This window comes from Manis javanica, chromosome 15 (genome assembly GCF_040802235.1).
Source record: "Manis javanica isolate MJ-LG chromosome 15, MJ_LKY, whole genome shotgun sequence".
Lineage (NCBI taxonomy): Eukaryota > Metazoa > Chordata > Mammalia > Pholidota > Manidae > Manis > Manis javanica.
The window spans coordinates 27637331-27658340 of NC_133170.1; the positions used below are offsets into that span (position 1 = coordinate 27637331).

Here is a 21010-nt window from a genome sequence, read left to right on the forward strand (position 1 = left end):
TACTTTTAACATTAAAAAAGGGTTCTTGTCTTCCAGAATATAGGCTAGAAATGGCTTGGCCTAGGGAAGCTAAAATCCTTCAGCATTTCAGAGAATAGGTGACATACATGCCATTATTAAATGTATATACATTAAAGCAAACTCTGAGCAAGTCCCAAATGGCTGAATTTCTCATTTTATAAATCAAGGAAGAAAATGCTGCTGCAGACTTTAATCTCAGATATTTTAATGGGGGATCTTATTCACTATGTACAGGATTCTCTGATGAAAGTGGGCTGGTCACTAGCCAGGTGACCCAAAACACCAAAAATCGAGGGCAGTTCAAGGGCCACTAAATGTTAACAGTCTTGGCTGGCTTCACATCTTCAATTTCAGAAGACAGCCAGCGGTAAGTGCGGTGACGTCGCAGCACCTCTATGGCCTTGAGCTCCAGGGGTGTTGCCTGAATACCGAGGTCCTCCAAGCCGGGCAGATGAGGCAATGTCATATCTGTGATGTGAACCTGTGAATAAACAAAAAACCACAGAGAGCTGAAAACCGGCCAGGACACGAAGTGCTACCTTAGCAAACACATCAACGCTCAAGCTGGCCTGGGTCCCCTTACCGAGACTTAATCATTTTCCAAGGAGACCTGGAAGTCACTCAAAGTAGACTCCAGGAAAGGATTTAAGGGACAGAGACAAGGCCAGGAGTATCAGCACACAGGTCCCAGCACTATTCGTGAGCACAGGACCAGCTCTAGGTGAGGCAGGGTACAGACTGAATCAGAAGTAAGCTCGGAGGAAGGTGCACAGCCGTCACGCTCACGGGGGCGCTGAGGCAACTCAGAAGTAAAATGGGGCGAGTGCAGGGCCAGCCCGCTCCCCAGCTCTCCCTTGGGCCTGCTCTCTGAGCACAGCTTTCTTCATCAGTTTTAACTGCTAAATTAAGGTGATAATTTGCATTTGTTCATTGCTCACTAAGAGATAATCCATTAACCTTTGTGCTCCAGTTCCACTTAACCTGGTTCACTAATGCTCACTCTAGGCCTAAATACCAAACCCATCTTGTTTATAGGGAAGGAGAATGACTAGACTTTCAAAGATCCCACATTACCCAAAAGCACACAGAGGGAGTTTGCGTACAGAGCAGCACCGATCCTCTGTCGTCACCCCTGGCAAAGTCGGCCGTTCTCTCACCAGGGCCATAAAGCAGTCTCCAAGTCCTACCCGAAGCCCACTCGGCCTACTGGGTCAACACTCCCTCAGTTATGAATTTAAGAGGCACGTGACTGTAAGATTCACTGACATATTCTGACAATTAGTTTTGCTGAATCTTTTGTGGACATAGAAGGAACACCTTGGAAACCGTCTCAGCTTTCCAGACAGGGCCTGTCAAAGGGAGGGTAATGGCTACCAGTTCACATCTCTTCCCTGAGGACTATTTTTCATTTTCCCTACATTTTAGCTTTTAGGTGACCTTCAGAGGACAATCTGGCTGCTTCTTGTGGATAAAAGGTCATTAGGTCTTCAAAGGTAGAGATGGTATAGTACTTTTATTTTGTATCCTCCCTAGAAATAATTCTACATGCAGTGGGCAAACCTTCAGTGAGGGGGACGAGCGTGGGGGAGAGCGGGATGGAAGAGTGGGACTCGAGTCCACCAAACTGTAGAGGGAAGGAGAAGCAGGAGGCCCGGAGAGTAAGAAAGCAATGATCTGCCCACTTGGAATACAGTGGGTACAGTGGGGGCAATGAGTTCCCCTACTTTTCTTTGAGCCGAAAATTCTCAATACTTTTATAAGCATTTTCATAGTGAAAGGCTGAATAAAAAGGCAGGAAGAGGGAGAGGCAAGATCCGGCAGGTATTCTGAGGGCTTCTCCAATAATACTTGCTGGTGGCCTAGACCTACACTGTGCAATATGGTAGCTACTCGCCAAATGTGGGAATTTAAGTTTAAATTAATTAAAATTAGAATCCAAGTCTTATCTGTGCAGTTGCACCAGCCGCATTTCAGTGTTCAATAATCCCATGTTGCTAGTGGCTACGTTTGAACACAGTAGATCACAGAACATTTCCATTACTGCAAGTCATAGCGGGCAGTACTGGTTTAGGTCTGGACTGAGAAGGCAGAGGAGCAACTCAGGGGGATTCTTAGCTTCTGGGCTTGGGCAACAGAGAGGACTGATATCCTGAACTGAGATGAGAGAGGCTAGGAGTGAAGCAGATTTGCAGTTCTATTAATGGACATGTCATATTTCAGATGACTGTAATGTAACTAACAGACGTGAGAGTCTGCAACCGGGGTGGGGGACAATTCAGGGCTGGAGGTAAAGTGGGGGCCCAGGCAGCTGGGCATGGGGTTAGGTGAGGGTCATTTGGAGAAGCATCAAAGATAGAAAAGGGCTGAGGACACAGCCTGTGGGTTCCCCCACACTCAGAGACCAGGAAGAAGACAGTGAACCAGGAAGGGACTCTGAAAAGCATGGCCTAGTGAAGGAGGAAAAGCAAGAGAGCGCGGACAGCCAGAAGACAGGGGGAAATTCAGGGTTTCAAGACAGAGAGAAGGGGCCCCTCTGACAAATGCTGTTCACAGATGGCGTGCGATGGGGTCAAAGAACTGCCTGTGGGATCCCACGGAATGGAGAGAAGAGGTGACCATGAAATGTGCACTTTGGGGAGACAAATGGGAATAAAAGCCTAAATGGAGTGGGTTACAGGAAGAGTGAGGTAAGCAACTGTCAGCAGCAGGGACAGACAGCTCTTCTGAGGAGCTCAGGTGCAAAGGGACACAGACACCAGGGCCAGAGCTAGGACATGGCAGAAAGGGGGGGGTTGCCTTTAAAAATCAATGGAGCTCTTAAGGCATGTCTGCATGCTGATGGGAATGACCCCCTAGACAGAAGAAAATTGAAAATGTCAGAGAGAGGACGGTGGAGGAACCACACCCTGGGGCAGGCCGAGAGGGGACAACTTCAGTGCACAAGGGAAGGGGCTGGCCTTAGACAGAAGGAAAGACAGATAAGGGCATGAAAATAACCCAAGCAGCAAGCAAACAGAAATCAATTTGAACTTAGCATCCCTGCAGCTTTCTGCCCAGCATCCACCAGGCAGAGGGTCACCACACTTGGACTCACCCGCTCCACTTTATCCTTCGTTGTCCAGGGCTCAAATGGACTCATTTCAAAGAGTCGTGCTAGCAGTCTGGAGAAAGGAATCAATATGGTACATGTGGTAAGTGTCTCTATGCCCCACATTCAGGCTGGCCTATGGGAACCACAGGGACACAGGCTGCTGCTGACGCAGGAATCCACAGGGTACCTTTCTAAGAAAATTACCGACAACCACTTTTGAGTTAACCCAGCCAGACCTCTGTAACTGCTGGCACTCCTTGTTCTCCACCAAAGGGATGATGAATCTTAAAAATTAAAATAAAGCTACCACCACTGACAAAACAGATCCAACATTCAGTGAAATCTGTCAAATTTAATCTAATTTCAGCCTGAAACACCCAAATATGCTTCTGTTAAGGACCCAAGGCAAGCCGAGCAGTGTGCAAGAGATAAATCACAACCCTTAAAAGCAGGGGCCCCAAGGGAACCAAAACATCCCAAAGGAGAGAAGCCTAAGCTCTAAGACTCCAATCAGGAAGCAAATACAAACCCTAGAACAAGAGGGGCTCCTGCTCTGATTAATGCCTTTCCTCCACTCTCAAGAAAACTGAGTTTCTTTATCTGTCATCAAGTTCCTCACTTAGGTATCCTCAGGGCAGTGGGCATTAGGCATCTGAGGTACCCTAGGAGTCCCTGGGGATCCCCACAGAGGACTGGGGCAAAGGCCGGGAGAATAAGCTCTGGGCATCACCCATCATTACAGACCAGCTCTGCTTCTGTCTGATTGACCTAGTGGGCCTATATGTAAAAAGTCTGAATACAGGGTTCCACAGCTTTTTAAAAACTGGGAAAACATCCCAAGTCACAGAAGAAATGAAAAAGGAAGCCAAAGCCTGCTCAGAAGCACTCCAGAACATAAAAAGCTTCTGATTGCAGACAACCTGTTCTGATGGCAGAAAAAGGCACTTTACTGGGCTCACATAGCTTAATAAAAACACCCTGTACAAACCTTCAACACTGTGCTCTGGTTCTACACCAATCGATTACTTCTGGTGTCTACACTAGTGTCCCCTGTGGGCCATGCCATGTGCATATGCCAAGTCCACTCTAATTCTGAATTTTCTGCACACCCAGGGAAGCAGCTCCCAGCAATGCGGCTTACACCCTCTGCTGCATGGGAGCCACTGCCACAATGCCGTATTAACTGTGGATGCTTTTTAGTCCTGTATCTTATCTGACTTTTCTGCAGCATTTCACTCCACAAATATTAACAAAGTGCCTACTGTGTGCCAAGCATTGCATGACATGCTGCAGATACTGATGTGAACAAACAGCGATGCTCTCCTCCAAACAGTCACCCCCTCCTTAGAACATCCCTCCCCGCTGGTGTCTAAGCTTCCAGTCTCTTCATCTTCACTTAAAGGACTGATGACCTTCTTCAGTCTCTGATAAATTTCCCGTACTCTGCTCGTCCTGTAAGTGACAGTACTCCTCACACTTGTCCTCAGTTCCCATCTTCTACGCACACCCCGCTCCTCCCCACCTACCTGAGTTACTACGAGTACCAAATGAGGACAAAGCAGTCTGGAAAATGGAAATCTCAATAAATAGTAGCATCATACTGCATTGTTTTTCTGACACCTCTGACAGATCACAAGCATTGTGAGGATTTACTGTAACTCTGAGTCCCCAGAGCATTGACTGAGACATAGTAGGCACCCAATAAACATCTAAGAATGACTGACTGAGCAAACAAATGAAGGAAGGAACTTCCCTGGTGGTTATTTCTTTTTTTATTATGATATACAATCTTACGAAGGTTTCACATGAACAACACTGTGATTTCAACATTCATCCATATTATCAAGCCCTCACCCCCTCCACTGTGGTCACTGTCCGTCAGCGTAGTAAGATGCTATAGAGTTATTGCCTTCTCCATACTGTACTGCCTTCCCCGTGACCTACCTATATTGTGATTGTAAATTATAATGCCCTTTAATCCCCTTCTTCCTCCCCATCCTCCCAAGCCCTTCCCTTTGGTAACTGCTAGTCCCTTCTTGGAGTCTGAGCCTGCTGCTGTTGTTCCTTCAGTTTTTCCTTTGTTGTTATACTCCACATATGAGTGAGATCATTTGGTACTTGTCTTTCTCTGCCTGACTTATTTCACTGAGCATAATACACTCTAGCTCCATCCATGTTGTTGCAAATGGTAGGATTTGTATCTTTCTTATGGCTGAATAATATTCCATTGTGTGTATGTACCACTTCTTCTTAATCCATTCATCTACTGATGGGAAAATTACGTTGCTTCCATATCTTGGCTATTGTAAATAGTGCTGTGATAAACACAGGGGTGCATATGTCTTTTTGAATCTGAGATCTTGCTTTCTTTGGGTAAATTCCTAGGAGTGGAATTCCTGGGTGAAATGGTATTTCTATTTTCAGTTTTTTGAGGAACTGCCACATTGCTTTCCACAATGGTTGAACTAGCTTACATTCCCACCAGCAGTGTAGGAGGGTTCCCCTTTCTCCACATCCTTGCCAGCATTTGTTGTTCCTTCTCTTTTCGATGTTGGCCATCCTTACTGGTATGAGGTGATTATCTCACTGTGGTTTTAATTTGCATTTCCCTGATAATTAGCGATGTGGAGCATCTTTTCATGTACCTGTTGGCCATCTGAATTTCTTCTTTGGAGAACTGTCTGTTCATATCCTCCACCCATTTTTTAATCAGGTTATTTGCTTTTTGGGTGTTGAGGCATGTAAATTCTTTATACATTTTGGATGTTAACCCCTTGTCAGATAAGTCATTTACAAATATATTCTCTCATATTGTAGGATGCTTTTTTGTTCTGCTGATGGTGTCCTTTGCTGTACAGAAGATTTCTAGCTTGATATAGTCTCATTTATTCATTTTTGCTTTTGTTTCCCTTGTCTGAGGCGATGCGTTCAGGAAAAAGTTGCTCATGTTTATATTCAAGAGATTTTTGCCTGTTTTCTCCTAAGAGTTTTATGGTTTCATGACTTACATTCAGGTCTTTGATCCATTTCAAGTTTACTTTTGTGTATGTAGTTAGACAGTAATCCAGTTTCATTCTCTTACATGTAGCTGTCCAGTTTTGTCAACACTAGTTATTGAAGAGATTGTCATTTCCCCATTGTATATCCATGGCTCTTTTATCGTATATTGACCATATATGCTTGGGTTTATATCTGGGCTCTCTAGTCTGGTTCCATTAGTCTATGGGACTGTTTTTGTGCCAGTACCAAATTGTCTTGACTACTGTGGCTTTGTAGTAGAGCTTGAAGTCAGGGAGTGTAATCGCCCCAGCTTTATTCTTCCTTCTCAGGATTGCTTTGGCTATTCGGGGGCTCTTGTGGTTCCATATGAATTTTAGAACTATTTGTTCTAGTTTGTTGAAGAATGCTGCTGGTATTTTGATAGGGATTGTATTGAATCTGCAGACTGCTTCAGGCAGGATGTCCATTTTGACAAAATTAATTCTTCCTATCTATGAGCACGGGATGAATTTCCATTTATTGGTATCTTCTTTAATTTCTCTCATGTGGGTCTTGTAGTTTCAGGTCTTTCACTTCCTTGGCTAGGTTTATTCCTAGGTATTTTATTCTTTTTGATGCAACTGTGAATGGAATTGTTTTCCTGACTTCTCTTTCTTCTAGTTCATCATTAGTGTATAGGAATGCAACAGATTTCTGTGTATTGATTTTGTATCCTGCAACTTTGCTGAATTCAGATAGTAGATCTAATAGTTTTAGAGTGGATTCTTTAGGGTTTTTTATGTACAGTATCATGTCACCTGCAAACAGTGACAGTTTAACTTCTTCTTTACCAATCTTGATGCCTTTTATTTCTTTGTGTTGTCTGATTGCCATGGCTAGGACCTCCAGTACTATGTTGAATAGAAGTGAGGAGAGTGGGCATCCTTGTCTTGTTCCTGATCTTAAAAGGAAAAGCTTTCAGCTTCTTGCTATTAAGTATGATGTTGGCTGTGGGTGTGTTATATATGGTCTTTATTATGTTAAGGTACTTGACCTCTATATAACCATTTTGTTGAGAATTTTTATCATGAATGGATGTTGAATTTTGTCAAATGCTTTTTCAGCATTTATGGAGATAATCATGTGGTTTTTGTCCTTTTTGTTGATGTGGTGGATGATGTCGATGCATTTTCAAATACTGTACCACCCTTGCATCCCTAGAATAAATCCTATTTGAACATGATGGACGATCTTTTTGATGTATTTTTGAATTCAGTTTGCTAAAATTTTGTTGAGGATTTTTGCATGTATGTTCCTCAGGGATATAGGTCTGTAATTTTCTTTTTTGGTGGTGTCTTTGCCTGGTTTGGGTATTAGAGTGTTGCTGGCCTCATAGAATGAGTTTGGAAGTGTTCTCTCCTCTTCTACTCTTTGTAAAACTTTAAGGAGGATGGGTATTAGGTCTTCACTAAATGTTTTATAAAATTCAGTGGTGAAGCCATCTGGTTCAGGGGTTTGTTCTTAGGGAGTGTTTTGATTAACAATTCAATTTCATTGCTGGTAATTGGTCTGTTCAGATTTTCTGTTTCTTCCTGGGTCAGCCTTAGAAGATTGCCTTTTTCTAGATTGCCTTGTCCATTTCTTCTAAGTTATCCAGCATTTTAGCATATAATTTTTCATAGTATTCTCTAATAATTTTTTGTATTTCTATGATGTTGATAGTGGTTTTTCCTTTCTCATTTCTAATTCTGTTTATGTGTGTAGACTCTCTTTCTTCCTAGGTAAATCTGCAGACGTCTGTTAGATCCACCTATTCTAATGTGTTGTTCATTGCCTTTGTCTCCTTACTTATTTTCTGTATGGTTGATCTGTTCTGTGGAGTGGTGTGTTGAAGTCTCCTAAAGTGAAAGCATTGCATTCTATTTCCCCCTTTAATTCTGTTAGTATTTGTTTCATATATATAGGTTTTCCTGTGTTGGATGCACAGATATTTAAAATGGTTGTATCCTCTTGTTGGACTGACTCCTTTATCATTATGTAATGTCCTTTCTCTCTTACTTTGTTTTGAAGTCTATTTTGTCTGATACAAGTAGTGCAACTCCTGCTTTTTTTCTCCTTATTAGTTGTATGAAATATCTTTTTCCAGCCCTTCACTTTTAGTCTGTATGTCTTTGCGTTTGAAGTGAGTCTCTTGTAGGCAGCATATAGATGGGTCTTCTTTTTTATCCATTCAGTGACTGTATGTCTTTTAATTGGTACATTCAGACCCTTTATATTAAGGGTGATTATCGATAGGTATGTATTTATTGCCATAGGTATGTTCAGGGGTAACTTCTTACTATCTAACAGTATAATTTAACTCACTTACTATGCTGTTAGAAATACAATCTAAAGGTTCTTTTAAAAAAAATTTTTTCCCTCCATTTCCTTCCTCCTCCATTCTTTATATATTAGGTACCATATTCTGTACTCTTTGTCTATCCCCTGACTGAATTTGGGGGTAGCTGATTTGATTTTGCATTGGTAATTAATTGTTCTACTTTCTTTACTGTGGTTTTATTTCCTCTGGTGACAGCTATTTATTCTCAGGAACACTTCCATTTATAGCAGTCCCTCCAAAATGCACTGTAGAGATGGTTTGTGGGAGGTAAACTCTCTCAGCTTTTGCTTATCTGGAAACTGTTTAATCCCTGCTTCAAACTTAAATAATTGTGCCGGGTAGAATATTCTTGGTTTGAGGCCATTTTGTTTCACTGCATTAAATATATCATGCCACTCCCTTCTGGCCTGTAAGGTTTCTGTTGAGAAGTCTGATGATAACCTGATGAGCTTTCCTTTACATGTGATCCTTTTTTTCCTCTCTGTTGCTTTTAATATTCTATCCCTATCCTTGATCTTTGCCATTTTAATTATTATATGTGTTGGTGTTGTCTTCCTTGGGTCCCTTGTGTTGGGAGATCTCTGCACCTTGATGGCCTGAGAGACTATCGCCTTCCCCAGATTGGGGAAGTTTTCAGCAATTGCCTCCTCAAAGACATTTTCTATCTCTTTTTATCTCTCTTCTTTTTCTGGTACCCCTATAATGCAAATATTGTTCCATTTGTATTGGTCACACAGTTCTCTCAATATTCCTTCACTCCTAGAGATCCTTTTTTCTCTCTGTGCCTCAGTTTCTTTGTATTCCTGTTGTCTGTTCCATTTACCATCTCTTCTACTACATCTTACCTGCTTTTAAATCCCTCCATTGTATGTTTCATTTCAGATATTGCATTCCTGACTGACTGAATATCAGTCCTAAATTTTACCCTGAGTTCTTAAATATTTTTCTGTACCTACATGAACATGTCTATTTTTATTTTGAAATCTCTTTCATGAAGACTGATGAGTTCAGTTTCATTTGGCTCTTTTTTTTTTGGTGTTTGTGGGATTTTGGTTTGAACCAGGTTCCTTTGATATTTCTTATTTGTGTATGGTGCCCTCTAGTGCCCAGAAGCTGTACTCTCTGGAGCTGCTCAGCCCCTGGAACCATGTCAGGGGTCACAGGGGAGGGACACTGGTGCCTGGGTGGAGGAAAGAGCTGTTTCCTGCTTCCTGGCTGCTGCGCCTGTCTCCACTGCCAGAACCAGCAGGCTGAGCACATAGGTGTTAGCCCCTGTGCTTTCAGTTTGTAACTGCTAAGGGCAGGGCCTCTGCCTGGCTGGCCTGATGTCAGGGCAGGGGCTGCTGGTTTGCGAGCCAGTGCCGGCTGCGTGGAATGCACAGCAGGCTGCGTATCATGGGGGGGGGGGGGGGCTTTGGAGCTGTGTAGCCAGCCAGGGGGATGGAGCACCTGAAGCTCCTAAAAGTTCCTAACCTGCTGGGCAGAGTGCACCCAGACAATTTCATCCACCTGTTCTTTCTCGTGAGCAGCAAGCTCTGTGCAATCCTTGCCCCTTTAGCATGCCTCTCGCTGTTAAGAAGTCTCTCGGATTGCCCACCTTTCTTTTGTCCCAGAGTAGCCAGATGTGGATCCCCATTTTCCACAAGCAGCTGGATTCTCAATCTCTCCAAGTATTCTGCCTGTCTTAGCTTCCCAACCCCACTAATCTCCAGAGCACCATGCAATGTATGTTCATGCTCCACAAGCAGATCTCTGCGTGTTCAGCAGTCCTAGGCCTCCACCCGCTCCCTGCTGTGCTTCTCTTCCTCCTGCCAGTGAGCTGGGGTGGGGGAGGGGCTTGAGTCCCACCAGATCACAGCTTTACTATGTTACCCTGTTCCATGAGGTGTGTTGTTTCCTCCAGATGTATGCAGTCTGGCACAGCCTTCTTTCCTGTTGCTCTTTTAGGATTAGTTGTATTAACTATATTTTTGTATTATATGTGGTTTTGGGAGGATGCCTCTATCTCACACAGCCATCTTTAATCTCAACCTGTTTTGCTTCGTTTTTATACTCCACAAATGTGTCAAGTCGTTGGTACTTGTCTTTCTCTGTCTGGCTTATTTCACTGAACATAATACCCTCTAGCTCTATTCATGCTGTTGAAAATTGTAGGATTGCTTTTCTTTTTATGCCTGAATAATACTCCATTGTGTATATATACCACATTTTCTTTATCCATTCATCTATTGATTGCCCTGGTGGTTCTTAAGACAATCTCTAGCAAACAGGATGTGAAAACTGACCTGACCAGACCACTAGTAGGACATGATCACCCTGAGATCTAAACCTACAAAGGGAAGAAGTGAACCAAGCCAGGAAAGAAGAAAGGGCAACCTCAGGCCCTGTCAGTGTCAGCCTGTTCCTTCCCCCACTATGAGATCAGTCTGCTCCTTCCCCCACTATGTTGTCAGCCTGTTCTTCCCCAATTACATGGTAAGCAGCCTGCTCCTTCCCCCACTAAGTGGTCAGCGTGCTTCAATAAGAAAGGGGCCCTTTCCCACGGCTGGGTGAGTGCTATGGAATGAAGGAAACCTGATTGCTCTTTTACACAACCTGTGAGCAAGACATTTCTCCAAATGAAAACTAGTGGTTTCTAACTGGAGAATTTAAAGACTTGCAAATTTCACTTCTCAACACTCATTGTTTTTCTCCCCCACAGAATCTATGTTTCCCTTTGTTAGACACCCCTCGTTCTTTCCTGGACTAAGGACAGGACTTCAGGAGCAGCCGCTAGTTAGAGATTCAGAGATTTCACTGACATACTTTAATGGACACACTCCCTGTAGCCCTAAGTGAGAGCACCACCAAGTATACTTTGTTAGCTCTATTTCAGAAGGCCCAGAAAGAAGCACTTTACTTACTGATAGGCAAAACGTGGCAAAGGATATGGGAGGAAGGGTCTGTGAGCCACAGCAAAAATATATTGCACCAGGTCAAAAAGCACATACCGATTGGGCCTACAAAAAGAAAATTGACAGCTCTTCAAATGACTTGCTCCTTACAAATTTTCTTTCTTAATTTAACAAAATAATATTTTTTCTTATGAAAAAGGAAACATATGCAACATAGTAAATACAGATTAGCACAAAGAAAAAAACCACCCATAATCACACCAAAGATAAAGTTAATACATATATATCTTCCTCATCCCTGTAGATACACACAATTTTTTTCTTTTTGTAAATATAAGGTTACACAGGTCAGCCTATTCTGTAACATCTTTTTCACTTAACATTAAATCACAATTTTCTGTTACTAAACATTCCAGTGCATGTCTAATGATTGCACATATTATGTTGCACATAATTGTATTTTACTAATTGCCAGTTTTGAGATATTTAAGCTAGTAAAACTATTTTTCCTTTATAAAATAATGTCTTAATGAACAGTCTTATAGTGCATATTTGTACTTATCTATAAATATGTATCTGTAATACATTCTGGAAGTGCAACTGGCTCAAAGTATATTTGGAAATTTTAAGACTTTTACTGAATTCTTCCAAACTACTTTCCAAAAAGGTTGTATCAATTTATATCCTCACCAAAAATCAGGTCATAGAAAATAAGCAAACAAAATTTTACCAATCTGCAAGGTAAAAAAGGTACCTCAACATTTTAATTCACATCATTTTAATACTAGAGTCTTTATATATTTTTGACCATTTACACTTCTTTTTCTTTCTTCCTCGAGTCCCTTTCTATAAATGATGTGAAAGAATCTTTTCTATTTTAATGATATAGTTGGAAATATCTTCTATTGTTTGTATCATGCCTTTTTAATGTTTGTTTTGTGGAACACAAATTTAGACATTTCATTTAATCAAAACTACTGATTTCTTTTACTTTATAGTTCGGTCTTACATTTTTATTTAGAAAATCCCTCTACAGTCTCCAGTGACATAAACTTTCAAATATTTTTCCTAATGCTTTTGTTTTTGTTTTTTTAACACATAAAATAAGTTCCTCCTGCAACACATTTTTGTATTGATATAAAGATGGAGCACCACTTGAATAATTGCCCTGGTGACATCCTTTTCCCATATAAGTGTCACCCACATCACATCCTGTATTCTTACATATATTTGAGACTATTTCTGGACTTTCTATTCTCTTCCACTGATCTGAATAGCTCTTTACTGTTATGACAAAGCTTTATTAATTATCACTGCTTATAACATATTTAAATATCTCTTCATCCATTTTCCTAATTCTTTTTGCCTCAGAAAACCCGGGAAAACTGACAGCTGAATGAAGGTGATATTTTCACCATAACAAAACAAAACAAAACAAAAATGTCAGCTTGGGGAACTATCAGACAAAGCTCCCAAATAGCTTCCTTCAAATTCCAGAAGGATGTAAAAGAATCATTACAGGCATAAAATATATGCTATGCCAAAGAACAATTTGTAATACAATGACAAGCGATGCTGGTATCATGGGTAAACTAATTATATGTAATACACTTGCTCTGCAGCTGTTCTAAAGCACTTTGTGTTCCATTAACTGTGACTCAAAGACTGCTTTTCATGTCATACCTAAAAAAGTGCCACTGCTCACAGAGAAAGCTATACTAAAGCCTGTGTCCCTCCCTGCTTGGACTTCATGGTTCAGCATTATAGTCTTTGTTTTTGCAAATAGCTTTAGCAAAACCTTGTGCCCCAGACCTGTCTCCACTACTCTAGCGCAGTAAAACTCCTAGTCTGGTTAACCCAAGTATCCACCTTCTTTGTGCCTGAACCCCCAGCAAGTCAGAGTTGTAGAGAAAATTAAAATACAACAGGGCTAACACCTCACCTTACATTTTTGATCACTGACTTCAAATGGGAGACTCAGTTCTGCTCTGTCACCTACTACACCCTCCTAGAAGTGCTCTTTTCCTGTCCTCTCAGGGAGTACTTCCCTATCTTCTGTCCTCAGGTTTTCTATGTACTGCTCTGACCCACCCCACACTGCCTTCTAGCTGATGATCTCCTCACTTGTCCTTTCATCATGCTCTGAATGGTGTCTCCAGAAGTATAATTTTTGTACTGTTGATGAAATCTAATCTATCATTTTTTTCTTTTATGGAATATGCTTTTGATGTTATACCTAAAAAATCTTTACCTGACCCAAGGTCCAGAAGATTTAAAAATTTTCTCCCAAAATTTTTATAGTTTTAACTCTTATATTTAGGTTTCTGATCTACTTTGAAAATTTTTCACATATAATGCGAAGTAAGGGTCTGCATTCACTTTTTTTCATGTGGATATCCCAGTATCATTTGTTGAAAAGACTATCTTTTCCCCATGTGACCTTTGTGAAAAATCAATCATCCATAAAGGTTGATATCTAGACCATCAGTTCTGTTTAATTAATCTATATGTCTATTCTTAATGCCAGTTCCACACAGTCTTTCTAACTGTAGCTCCCAAGTTTTGAAACTGGGAAGCTTCAGGGCTCCAACTTTATTCTTTGTCAAAATGGTTTGGCTATTGTGGGTTTTTGAATTTAGAATCAGTTTGTCAATTTCTGCAAAAAGGCCTATTTCAATTTTCACAAGATTAAATTGAATACATAGATAAATGTAGGGAAAACTGCCATTTTAACAATAATGACTCTTCCAATCCATGAACATGAGATGTCTTCCCATTTATTTAATTATCTTTAATTTCTCTCAGCAATGATTTACTTTCAGTAGACAGGTTTTATATCTCTTTTATTAAATTTATACTTATGTATTTCATTGTTTCTGATGCTGTGGTGACAGGTCCTCAGCCAATTATGATGTGGATTTGGTGCTTTTCAATTTGGCAGATTTAAGTCATAGTTTTAATTCAGGAAAAGGGTCAGGGACTTAGCTGTGACAGGATTCAGTAATCCCAGGTAAGTCACACAGCTTACCTGTGCCCCATTCTTCCTGAAAGCAAATCTCACCAGAGAGGACACATGACAAGTGATCCATCTTGCACAGCACTAGTGACTGTACCCTAAACCAGCACCTCCAATCTCCTGGGGGCACTGGGAGAGGCCCCCAAAATAATTTCATTTTGCAATTGTACTTACTCCCTACAAGTGACCTGTGTTTTAGAAGTTATTGTAATATCCTTTTATACATTAAAAACATCACTGGAACAGCATAAAACCATCCTTGGGGATCACTGGGCTAAGTATGTGTAATAGTCAAGGGCACTGGTTCTCAAATTTTGGGGACAGAAAAATCATTTATTAAAGCTGATTTCCAGGTTCCCTCAAATTCTGATTTAATGTAAGAATTCATAAAATTCTGATCATGGTGGCTTTTGGACAGTTCTTTGAGACACACTGGCCTCAGGACTAAAGGGAGTAAAGCTTCTTGAATAAACACAGATGAAGAGAGACACTGTAAAAAATGCAACAAATTAATCTGTTAGTGATGTATTTAAAAATTTATTGTTCTTGTAAATCAGGATAACCCTTTCATCTTAGCAGGGAGCACAATTTTAAAACTGAACTCTAGACACTTACCCAACAAAGGCAAAAGTTTTACCTCTGGCTTCTGAATCTTTAAGGGCATTAACAATTCCTTTGGATACATCTACAACCTATAAAAAAATCATAGCACATGTCTAAGTAATTGCTGAAAGAGAGAAACGAGAGATGGGGGAGAGAAAAGAGGGAGGAAGGAAAGCAGGCCACAGCAATCACAACAAAAAAGCCTGATACATTAAACAGCACTGTCCATTTCCAGAATGCCCCTTCAAGAACCCACTTCTGAAGAGCTTAAATAATCTGGAAGGCCTGCCAAGCACTGTCTCTAGTCAGAACACAGGCGTCTCCACGTGGCTGTCAAGGCCTTTCTGGCTTGCCTCTGCCTGCAGTCTCTCCACTCTCTCCTCACATTACACTTCCTCTCCGTTACTGTGCTATCGCAAACTATGAGGCTGAACCACTGCCAATATTCTACCTTTCTGATTTTCAAAAATTACAACTTTATATCGTTTTGGACCTGATGGTTTTCAGCTGGGGCTGATTCTGCCATCCAGGACACACTTGGCAAATAAATGCCTGGACACACTTTAATCATCCCAAATGGTGAGGCAGTACTACTGCCATCTGGTGGCCGGAGGCCAGGGATGCAGCTGAACATTCTATGGCAGCCCCTAAACAATTAGCTGGCCCCAAACGTCCACTGTGCCACCAATGAGAAACCCTTGTTCAACACAATATGGAATCCAACACACTCTCCACCTCTGGGCCCTGTACACACTGGGGCCTAGCATGGAACACTCTTCCCCAATCCCTTCCATCTGATTTGCTCCCAGCAGGTGTCATATCCCCTGGGAGGCCTTCCCTGGCCCTCAGGTGTGGATTAGGTGTCATTTTGATATAATTACATAAAATCCTTTCCCTGACACAGCAATTCTTCACATTGTACAGGTGCTTTGCTGACCTGCCTCTGACTGAACCCACCTTGAGAATAGCAATTGTGTTTGTCTACTTAATACCTCTACATGTCCAGTGACATGGACACTGTGCCTAGTTCATTAGGAGTTTGGTGCATTTTTTTAAATGAATGAACAAGTGAAAACTTAGAGAAGACATGCTCCACTCAGGTAAACTAAGAGGCAATCTGCTGGAGCAAGTTGACAAAGAAAAAATGACAGTTACAGGATTAGGATAAAACCAGAAAACTGAGCCTAAATCTGAATTCAGCCAAAGCCCTCCATCCAGGATACTTACACACACGGGCTGTTTCACTGTCTTCTTGCCCAAGGCAGTAAGAGGTACACCACCAAACCAACGAGCATCTGGCAGAAAAAAAGAGAACTATTCTTACCAGGTCTAAATTGCTGTAAGACCCACCAATCTCCAGCTCCTCCAGGTCAGCAAAGCACTTTGCATCATAGAAATAATGAAATAAATGTAGATGACTCTGAGGAAGCTGGTGAGCAGCCATTTGGTTTTCAGATAACACACATGGATGTAAAAAGGCCAGATATTTAAGGATATGGAGAGCAGGGGAAAGCAGTCAAATGGCTTGGCCACTTGTCTTCTATTCTACAATGCTAAACGCATGGCCCCTGCCAGGACTGGACTCTAACTGCACTCCATTCAGTGGAGTAACAGAGGAATCAATAAATCAGTGATACCAGAAAAAAAATGCTCTTAAAAGTGGAATTTAGTATATGATGAATGCAGTGTCATAAATATGTGGGAAATGGAAATATTATTTAATATATGTTGCTGAGACAATCATTCTATTTGGTGGCAAAAAAAACCCAAATGGCTCACATATCACCATAAACCAAAACAATTTCAAGTGGACTGACTGTAAAGATAAAAAAGCTTTCCCGAAAAATTTTCAAAGAACAAATTATTTATAAGAGCATCTAATAGAATAAAATATAGGAATAATTTAACTGAGTTGGCTAAAAACTGAATACATGGAAAGACATCCTGGGTTCACGGACTGGAAGACAACATAAGATGCCAATACTACCCAAAGCCACCTACAGTTGGAATGCAATCCCTATCAAAACCCCAATGGTGTTTTTTGCAGAAATATAAAAATTCCACCCTAAAATTCATATGGAATCTTTAGAAACCCAGAAAAGCCATTAACTATCTTGAAAATGAAAAACAAAGTTAGAGGTCTCACATTTTGATTTCAAAATTGATTATATACTACAGTAATCAAAACAGCACAGTTACCAAAATCATGGCATAAAGACAGACCAATGGAATAGAGAGAAATAACCCTTGTATATATTATCAAATGATTTTTCACAAGGTACGAAGACCATTCAGAGGGGAAATTATAGTCTTCTGAACAACTGGTGCTATATGGATATCCATATATAAAAAAATGAAATTGGACCTTTCCTTTACACCACATACAAAAAATAACTAAAAAAGGATCAAGGACCTAATAATGAAAGCTAAAACTGCAAAACCCTTTGGAGAAAACTTAGAGGAAAAGCTTCACGACATTGGAGGTAGCCATAATTTCTTGGCTATGACACCAAAAGCATAGGCAACAAAAGTAAAAACAGATAAATTGGACTACATCAAAATGAGAAGCTTCTGTGCATTGAAAGACAGAATGAAAAGGCAACCCTCAGAATGGGAAAAATATTTGCAAATCATAGATCTGATAAGGGGTTGCTGTCCAGAATCCTACAATAACCAAAAAAAACTTAATTAAAAAATGAGCAAAGGACATAAAAAGACGTTTCTCCAAATAAAATATACAAATGGCCAACAAGCACATGAAAAAATACTCAACATCACTAAGCATTAGCGAAATGCAAATCAAAACCATGAGATATGACCTTACACTCAATTACTATCAAAAAAATAGAAAATAACAAGTGTTGACAAGGATATAGAAAACTGGAATCCCTGTACTGTTGGTGGAAACATAAATTGGTAGGGCCACTATGGAAAACAGTATGGCAGTTAAAAGGTTAAAAATAGAATTACTATATAATCCAGCAATCCTACTTCTGAATATACACCCCAAAGAAATAAAAGCAGGGTCTCAAAAAGATATTTGCACACCCACATTCATAGCAGCAATCACATGTTACAACATGCATGAACCTTAAGGAAATTACGCTAGGTGAAGTACACCAGTCACAAAAAGACAAATACCATGTGATTCTACATATATGAGGTACTGATAAAACAGTATTTCATTAACTTTCTAGTACTTCCAAGAGGAAAGTCAGAACCCTCTCCCAACACATAAGCGAGTACATAGAGAGGTAATGTAATTCAGTAGAATCAGAAACTAAGTCGGGTTCTTATCATAGACTTTGAAAATGTATTCTCTCCTCCTGCTCCTACAGAAATACAGGAAAATCATTTTTTCACCCCTCAAATCTCAGCACTTTGTCAAGAAGTCTGCTCTTCTCTGCCAAGACAAGTCTAATTAGTAAACAAAAAGATAAAAACCCTGAGAGTAGGCATAAACCACTTCCTACCCATGAAAGCAGTTTACATTACTATTTCCAGTTTCACAATGGCCAAGTTAATATTTATTAATCCCTAATCATGTTCCACAGAATTTGTTATTAACAAGGGAAGACCAAGTAAATGTATCTGACAAAGTACGATCCTGCCTCTTTGTCTTTCAAAATCAACATCTAACTGACTTGGCGATCCAACTAAAGGTTAGATGGCAGTTAGCAAAGGCTTCATGTGAAAAATACGGCTGAAGCCAACGCTTAAGCACCAGCTATGTGCTGGGTGCTGTGATCACGCCGCCTCACTGAGTTCACACGCCCCTCCTGAGGCAGGCATGACCATCTCCGCTTTACCAGAGGACAACACTGCCACTCGCTGACTTGCCGAAGTCAGAGCTAGTGAGTCCCGGGACCAAACTGGAAATCCAGGCCTCCAACTCCCAAGCCCCTGCTCTTCGCATGAATCTAAAGTGCTGCTTCTGCTACGAAGATCATGAGAAGGACCGTGCTGACCAGGCAAAGATAACCTTTGTGAGAAAATGGCAGCTAAGGGAGAAAAAAGTCTAACCTCAGTCTATCAAGTCAGAGAACACTGTTAGCTTGTGCTTAACTTTTACTTCGTTAACGGGTATCCTTTCTTCAACTATTAAGAAATAAAACGTACTTGCAAAATAATTGAGGAATCTATCCTCTCTTCCAAAGATGTCCGACGGTTTTATGATAGTGGCTTCTGGAAATGCCTCTCTCACTTCTTTCTCTCCAACAGCCTAAACAAACAGCCAAACAAACAGGGCTCTGAGACATGTGAACAAAGCTTGCATTCTTTCCACTATCAGGACACCACTTGTATTTCAAAGACAGTATTTTCCTCCAGATTAAGGTATTATTCATTAAACTCAAATTACTAGAATTTTTTTTTTATAACACATAAAAATGCCCTGCCTCTTAGAGCTCTAGTTGGGTTTCTTCCCATGTTTATTTGGTGGAAGCTTACACAGAAAAGAAAGGAGAAAAATGAGAGTAGAATTTTTCTAGCCTCCATTTTTCCTTCTAACCACAGATTCTCTGTGTCAACAACCTAGCAGCCTGCCAGGGAAAGGAGAGTGTGTCGGAGAGGACTGCAGTAGTGGAAATGGTGGTGGTGCACACCTACCCAGAGGGGCAGGGGACGGGGTCATTACTCTTCCGAACTTCAGCTGTTGTAATACCCTCACTCACTGTCACCCGCTCACTTCCTGGCCAGGCCTGTGCCCCATGCAGACATCAGCGCCGAGGTCAGTACTCCCGCCCACATACACCCCATCACTAACCACCAGGGAGGTGCAGCTCAAAACCGCAATGAGATCACCTCACACCTGTCAGAATGACTAGTATCAAACAGACAAGAGGTAACAGGTGTTGGTGAGGATGTGCAGAAAGGAGAGCCCTGGTACCAACAGCATTATTAAAAAAAAGAAGGAAATCTTGCCACTTGGGACAATATGGTGGATCTTGAGGACATCATGCTAAATGAAATAAATCAGAGAAAGACAAATACTCTATAATCTCACTTATATGTAGAATCTAAAAAAATTTAAAAATCCAAAAAATTGTACTCTATTTTAGATAAAGATTGGTGGTTGTCAGAAGTGGGCAAAATGGATAAAGGAGTCAAAAGGTACAAACTTCTGGTTATAAATAAGTCAGTCATGGAATGGAATGTACAGCATGGTGACTATACTTAATAATACTGTATTATATATTTGAAAGTGCTAAAGAGTAGATCTTTAAAGTTCTCATCACAATAAGAACACATTTGTAACTATATTTAGTAATGGATGTTAACTAGACTTAAGGTGGTCATCATTTCACAATATATACAAATACCAAATCATTAAGTTGCACATCTAAAAGTAATAATTTATATGTCAATTATACCTCAATCAAAAAAACATATATTTTTACCACTGTAAGTTCATGTCATCAATTTTAACTGGGCCCTCAAGTAGTGTTTTCTTCTAACTGGTTTACTTTCCCATCCTACAACTTCTCTAGTCCATTCAAATTTCTCCCTTTCTTTCCTCTTCCTTATAGTAAATGATTTCACCTTTTATTTCAAAGAGAAAATACAGCAGCAGAGAAAAACCACCTCATGTTCCCACTACTAAATCTAAAACTCAGGGGCATGAACCAACATTTTCTCCTCCTTTCTTACAACAGAGGAGTAGAGCCACCTCCAGGGCTCCGGGGCTCACCTCCACTTGCTCAGGAACCTGCTCAATTTACTCTCCTCTATCTTCAGTTGCACTCTCTTTACCAGCACCTTCCCATCAGTATTTAAATGTCAAGTTCTTCTGCCTTAAAGGAAAAAAAATGTCCAACTCCACATGTGCCTCCAGCTTCCTGCTCCCTCCATCCTCTTTACCAAATCATTTAAAAATGCTGCCTGCCATGACAGCCCCGCTGCCTCAGCTCCTGCTCCCTACCTGTACTTGGGACTCTGCCCCAACATGTGCACTCAAACCATTGCTGATAAGGTCACAGATGACCTCCGTGCAGATCCGAGCTGACTGTGCCGGTCTCACCTTACTT

The 21010-nt window shown here is 40.8% G+C and overlaps 1 protein-coding gene across 2 annotated transcripts in view; it reads right to left on the reverse strand.

The window, feature by feature from the left end:
* Positions 1 to 204: 204 nt before the first annotated feature.
* NDUFA9 (NADH:ubiquinone oxidoreductase subunit A9) overlaps positions 205 to 21010 on the reverse strand; it is a 32622-nt gene continuing 11816 nt past the window's right edge. The window contains exons 6-11 of one of the 2 annotated variants that reach the window (XM_017666400.3): positions 19104 to 19206; positions 16212 to 16279; positions 14997 to 15073; positions 11375 to 11470; positions 3116 to 3182; positions 205 to 502 (exon numbers count right to left, since the gene is read on the reverse strand). In XM_017666400.3, the coding sequence (XP_017521889.2) occupies positions 332 to 502; positions 3116 to 3182; positions 11375 to 11470; positions 14997 to 15073; positions 16212 to 16279; positions 19104 to 19206 (582 nt within the window). In that variant the 3' untranslated portion in view covers positions 205 to 331. The remainder of the gene's footprint in view (positions 503 to 3115; positions 3183 to 11374; positions 11471 to 14996; positions 15074 to 16211; positions 16280 to 19103; positions 19207 to 21010) is intronic. The other variant, XM_073222366.1, reaches the window with a different exon arrangement.